This window comes from Peromyscus californicus, unplaced genomic scaffold (assembly GCF_007827085.1).
Source record: "Peromyscus californicus insignis strain IS unplaced genomic scaffold, ASM782708v3 Scaffold_3__1_contigs__length_106647218, whole genome shotgun sequence".
Classification (NCBI taxonomy): Eukaryota; Metazoa; Chordata; class Mammalia; order Rodentia; family Cricetidae; genus Peromyscus; species Peromyscus californicus.
The window spans coordinates 94,747,218-94,753,657 of NW_026294551.1; the positions used below are offsets into that span (position 1 = coordinate 94,747,218).

The 6,440-nt window shown below is 48.3% G+C and overlaps 1 protein-coding gene across 1 annotated transcript; it reads left to right on the forward strand.

Annotated features, from left to right (window-relative positions):
* Positions 1-343: 343 nt before the first annotated feature.
* Positions 344-6,322, forward strand: Elob (elongin B). Its single transcript, XM_052759182.1, has 4 exons — positions 344-434; positions 539-673; positions 2,014-2,119; positions 6,150-6,322. Exons 1-4 carry the CDS (start codon positions 432-434, stop codon positions 6,260-6,262), a joined length of 357 nt encoding a protein of 118 aa, XP_052615142.1. The 5' UTR covers positions 344-431; the 3' UTR covers positions 6,263-6,322.
* The last annotated feature ends 118 nt before the right edge of the window (positions 6,323-6,440 follow it).

Sequence of the window (6,440 nt, forward strand, 5' to 3'; positions counted from 1 at the left end):
GTTCCAGAGGACCCGACGCCCTCTTCTGGCTTCCCCAAGCATTGCATGCAACTGGTGCACAGACATAAATGCAGGTAAAACACTCAAAAAAATTTTTTTTAACGACAGACGCACTTGAATCGTCGTCCCTGATTCTCTACGCTCCAAAGCAAGCCACGCTTACGCCTCAGACCCATGAGGCAATCTAAACCAGGGCCTCAGCCTTTGCCCAAGGGTAGTTCAGGCAACCGAGATGGCCGCCACAGATCGTATAAGAGAGCCGCTTCTGGATCGCTTAAGATGGCGGCGACGGTATGGGAGGGGCTGCGGGAGGAAGGGGGCGTGGCGGGCGGGGCCGCGCGGAGCACGCCGGGCCTGCGGCCGCGCTTGGGCTGCCGGGAAGGGGCGGAGCGTGGCCGCGCCGGCGCGTCGAGCCAGAAGCAGCCGCCGGGATGGTGAGCGGGCGCGGGGGGGAGGGGCGCGGGGCCGGGGGCGGCGGGGGCGCCGGGGCCAGGCCGGGGGCCGCGGGCTGGCGTTGACGCGGGCCCGCCATCCTCAGGACGTGTTTCTCATGATCCGGCGCCACAAGACCACCATCTTCACGGACGCCAAGGAGTCGAGTACCGTGTTCGAATTAAAGCGCATAGTCGAAGGCATCCTCAAGCGGCCGCCGGACGAGCAGCGGCTGTACAAGGTGCGACGAGCGGGCGTGGCGGTTGCGCGCGTGGGGGCCAGGCAGGACGCCCAACAAGGGGGTCTCGGATTGTGATGAGGGGCTGGCGGCATCGGGTCCCAGGCCAGCCGCCCCGCCCTGCCAGGCGGCCTTGCTCAACGGTTAGGGAAACCGAGGCCTCGGTGATCTTATGCAGCCGAAGGTCGTCGCAAAGCCAGGGTTTGAACCACAGTGCACCTAATCTAAGGCCTGCGGGGAGTCCGCTGGAATCCCACTGCTGGAGGGTGGGGTGGAACTCGATGAATGCGGTGTTGTCTAGAAGATAGGTTATCCCACCAATGCTTCACCTAGCCAGTCTCCTGATATTCTAGAACCACCTCTCATTCAAGCACACATTTTTACTTGGGAAGCCAGCTCCAGTTTTCAGTAAGCCAGGCTATGGAGTTGGATCCTCGTGCCACAAACCCGATTCAGGTTTCCCAGAAGCATGATGTCAATCTAAGTGCATTGAGCTAATTCTGGCTGTAAAGGGGAGCTGACCTTTTGCTCCAGATTAAAGCCAGGCTTCCTGTTTCTGAAGGGCTTTCTCTATGATACCCACTGGGCTTTTCCTTGAAAGACCCTTTTTCTATTCTAGGAACCACACATAGTGTTCTAGTACAGCTTTCTAGGCCTCTCTTATGTTATTGAAACTTTTGACTGCCCTGTGAGTTGGATATTCCAGCAATTCCCATTTTAAGGTGAAGGTTGATTTAAAAAAAAAAACAAAACAAAACAAAAAAAAAAAACAAAAAAAACCTGACTAGGAGTCAGGGATACAACTCTGTTGAGTTACGGTAACACAGCCTGCATCAAAGTCCTAGGTTAGATCATCAGCCTGGAAAAACTGGGCAATAATTCTACTTGGGAGGTAGAGGCAGGAGGATTAGAAGTTCAGAGCATCTACTGTATGAGATTGACTCTCCAAAAAAAAATAAATAAATAGAATCCAATATCTTTATTTACCTAGAGAGCTTGGAAAAGCCAGAACCCAGAGCCTTTGTGAGTTTTATTTTTGTGTGGTACATGCCAACACAGTCCAGGTGCTTATGAAGGCCAGAAACAACAGATTCGCTTGAACTGGAGTTGTGAGCCAATATATATTATATGGGTGCTGGAAAATGAACTTAGGATTCTCTGCCAGAGCTTTTAACTACTGTGAGCCATCCAGCCAGATTTGGAAATTCTTGGCTCTGGAATGTGTGCTTTACTTAGGGATGACTCTCCTCAACATAGTTGCTGACATGCTATGCTGACCAGAAGGCTTTCTTTGGGACTTGTCCCTTTTAGGACCTCTCCCCCAAACCTGCTTCTCTCTTCAGGATGACCAGCTCCTTGATGATGGAAAAACTCTGGGCGAGTGTGGCTTCACTAGCCAGACGGCACGGCCACAGGCCCCAGCCACAGTGGGCCTGGCCTTCCGAGCAGGTAAGATGGCTAACCTGGATGGCAGCTGGCAGTCTGGTAACATCCAAAGAAGAAGGACTTTGGGGAGCCTGTAGTCACCCAAAGCTTTGAGGGGATATCTTTCCAGTCCACAAAGAGCATGAGGTATTTGTTTCCTTATTAAAAAGCAAAGCCTGGGGACTGAATAAATAGCTCAGCAATTAAAAGCACTGGCTGCTCTTCCAGAGGACTTGGGTTCCACTCTAGTACCCACACAGCAGCTCAGAACTGTAGTTCCGGTTCCAGGGGACCTGAAGCCCTCTTCTGGTGTCCTTGAAGCACCAGGCATGCACACAGAGCAGACTTACATGCTGAGAAAACACCCATCCACATAAAAAATTATTTAAAACATTGAAACACATGCACTTGGGAGGCAGAGGCAGGTGGATCTCAGTTCAAGGCCAGCCTGGTCTATAGAGAAGAGTTCCAGGACAAAACCCTGTCTCAAAAAAACAAAAAAAAACCTGAAACACAAACAGGAGTTGTGGAAATAAAGATGACTTTCAGGTTCCTTTCCTAGTACCAGCCATATTTATAGGATTTATTGAATAGTTGGCCCTGTACTTTATATATTGTCCCACCTCATCTCTTTTTTTGGAGGTTGATGGGGCAGGGTTCAAGACATGTTTTCTCTATGTTGCCTTGACTGTCCTGGAACTTGCTTATAGACCAGGCTGGCCTTGAACCCAACAGATCTACCTGTCTGTCTCCCTGGGACTAAAGGTGTGTGCCACCATGACCAGAATGATTGTGCCAGATTTTAAGGACAAGTGAGCTGGGGTAGTTAGATCTCCTGTCAGACTGGTGGTACACACCTTTAATCCCAGGCAGAGGCCAGCCTGGTCTACAGAGGAGTTCCAGGACGGCCAGGGCTCTGTAGAGACCCTGCCTAGAGGCAGGAAGAGATTTAATAATTTTATTCTTTGCCTCTTGGAATTTTTTTTTTATTTTTTTTATTTCTATGTTATGTGCATTGGTGCTTTGCTATGGAACTGGAACAGGAGTCACAGACAGCTGTGAGCCGCCATGTGGGTGCTGGAAATTGAACCCAGGTCCTCTGGAAGAGCAGTCAGTGCTCTTAACCCCTGAGCCACCTCTCCAGCCCCGCCTCTTGGAATTTTAAACTAGGGTCATAGAACTTGTTTTTACAGCTGTGGACCTAGGGACTGTGTATATGGGCAAGAAAATGTGGAGAAGTGGCTCAGCGATGAAGAACACTGGCTCTTGCAGAGGACCTGAGTTCAGTTCTCAGTATCCACAGCTCAGCCATCTGTAACACCAGTTCCAGACAATCCAATGCCTTTGACCTTCATAGGTACAGGCCATACACACATACATGAAAATCTTTTAAAGTGACAGGAAGTACTTTATCTTGAAAGTATAAGCAGAGGCTAAGGCAGGGAAAGTATGGTTCTAGTTACACTTCTTAGTTTTTATCAAGTAAATCTCCGCTCACGCATAGCTGATTGCACTCTTTCACCACCCAGCCTGGAGCTCCCATGTCCACCCAGGCAGAGCCTTGCCTGCTGCAAGTGCCCCACATTATGGGAATCTGCCCTGAGACAACTGCCTGGTAGGTGACATGGAGGCACTTGTAGGACTAGTGAAGATCCACAGGTCAGATGTCAAGTGAGGTTCCCTTTTGCATGGGCTCATGAGGATGAAAACACAACTTATCTGCTTCTTAAGCTAAGGCAAGGTTGTGTTCTCTCAAAAAGTCACCCTTTTTCTCCAAGCAGAACCTAGTACCCTAGAGGCTAACATTGTCCTGGAAGACATTGATAGCCCTATATTATAGTTATATCAAAGCTAAGGGAAGTGACTTTTTTTTGCGGGGGTGGGGGGGTGGGGGGGGGTGGAGGTCCTGATAAGGCATTGAATATGGAGGCGACTGGCCCAAAAGGCACTATAATCCTTCTGGCACATAGAATGTGTTTTGACATGATGTTCAGGGTTGCTGTATCCATCACACATTTGCATAAGCACTTCTAGAAGCAGCTGACAGTTAGCATTAGGTTTTTGGACCTAATTGGGTGCCACTCTGTCCATGCTCAAGCGTCTCCCTAACACTAACTGCTATTAGGGATGTTTTTGTTAAATGGCATTTTTAACTAGACCTATAACAGGAATGAAGGAAATCAATCAAGAACTGTGTCACTGAAGATTTGTAGCACTAGGTGATGGGTCTGTCTCCCCACCCCCCAGACACGGTTTCTGTGTAACCCTGTAGCTAGAGTTTTCCTGCCTGGCCCACAGTCAGGGCAAATCTCTCTCACCTGCCAAGTAAACACAGAGACTTATATTGGTTACAAACTGTATGGCCATGGCAGGCTTCTTGCTAACTGTTCTTACAGCTTAAATTAATCCATTTCCATTAATCTATACCTTGCCACATGGCTCGTGGCTTACCGGTATCTTCACATGCTGTTTCTCATCGTGGCGGCTGGTGATGTCTCTCTGACTCAGCCTTCCACTTCCCAGCTTTATTCTCTTCCTTGTCCCGCCTACACTTCCTGCCCAGCCAATGGCCAATCAGTGTTTTATTTATTGACTAATTAGCAACACATTTGCCATACAGAACTTCCCACAGCATAACCTTGGCTGTCCTCATATTCAACCTGCCTCTAACCTCTGTTGGGATTAAAGGCATGTGCAACCACCTCAGCACTGCTGGCATTTGTGACCAGAATGGTTAGTTGTGCATACTGCTCTTACAGAGCACCTGGGTCCAAGCACTCACATGTCAACTTGTTGGCATCCTTGAATTCCTGGTAGCAGTCCCAGCTCTTCCCTAGTCTGACAACCAGTAGTATCTCCAGACATGTATGGACACCTCATCAGTTGAAAATTGAGAGCCAGGTCATAAGTGTGGGACAAGCTCAGGAAAAAAAATATGTGGTGGGGGGATTTGTTTTGTACTGAGTCAATAATGAGCAGTGAAAATAGGGCTAAGGAGTTGAGAGTATTACCTGAGGCATGAAGCTGGGAGTCTGATCCCCAGCACTGCATTTAAAAAAAAAAAAAGTAAACCAACACAATATGCTTAAAATCCCAGCACTTAGGGAGAGTTCAACGTTCTCTTTGGCTACATTAGCAGGTTTGAGGTTAGTCTGGGGCACATGACTAAAGCCAGTGGTAATATCTTATATTCCCAAGGCAGTGATCAGATTGAGTACTCTGAAGTAACATTTGAATTCCATTGTGAATACCCAGTTAGCCTAAATTTGGCAGCTTTAAGACCCAAAAGTACAAAGGCTGCCTTGGGTCATAAAGAAGTTTGGCATGGAAATCAAATACTAATTGGAAAGAGAAGGAAGGGTAATGACTTTAAGGGTTTTTGGTTTGTTTTTTGCTTTTTTTGAGACAGGGTTTCTCTGTGTGGTTTTTGGTACCTGTCCTGGATCTTGCTCTGTAGACCAGGCTGGCCTTGAACTCAGAGATCCGGGTTTTAAGTGTTTTGTGCCTGCCTGTGTCAGATGACTTGAAAACCAGTTCACTTCAAAAGCAACATGCACTGTTTTTTGTTTAACAGCCCTGGGTGTCCTAGAGCTCCCTCTGTAGATCAGTCTGGCCTTGAACTCTTGAGATCTGCCTGCTGTGTGCTGGTATTAAAGGTGGGCACCACCATGCCTGATGCAACTCTTAACCACTTGAGGCCTCTCTCCAGCTCAGTCTTGTGATGCATTGGGCATATATATTGTAGTCAGAGTATGGAGTATGATGGTGAACAGTTTGTCTTAAGGTCTTGGGATTTTGGGTATTTGGTGGCAAAAAAATTGAGATGCTAGTGGAGGGTGTGGCAATTTGGAGAGAGAAGGTGTAGGCTAGGCATCCTGGTCACACTGGTTGAGATCTATTGGGATCAGTGGTAAAATTAGGCCTCTGGGAACAGAAGACATAATACCAAGTCACACAACCAAGGTTGGAAGGCCATGGTTTTGGTGGCATTTTGACCATCCTTCCAAGTGAAAGAAACATTGGGCATCTTCTCAAGCTCTGCTCCCTTCCACAGATGATGCCTTTGAAGCCCTGCGCATAGAGCCCTTCTCCAGCCCTCCAGAGCTTCCGGATGTGATGAAGCCACAAGATTCTGGAGGCAGTGCCAATGAACAAGCTGTGCAGTGAGGGCCCCAGGCCCACCCCCCTTGAGACCCATTCCCTCAAAATAAAGATGATTTGGCTGTCCACCTGGCTGCTTTCTCTGTTCCGTCTTCCTCCATTATACGTTCTACTACTTGCTCACTTTTCATAAGCTTACAAGGTGTAGTCTCATGGCTCAAGTGTCCTACAGGCCAAAGGGTAA

Coding starts and splice junctions, on each gene's coding strand:
- Elob (XM_052759182.1), top strand. Junction 674..2,013: donor ACGAGCAGCGGCTGTACAAG/GTGCGACGAGCG, acceptor TTCTCTCTTCAG/GATGACCAGCTCCTTGATGA. Junction 2,120..6,149: donor GGGCCTGGCCTTCCGAGCAG/GTAAGATGGCTA, acceptor TCCCTTCCACAG/ATGATGCCTTTGAAGCCCTG.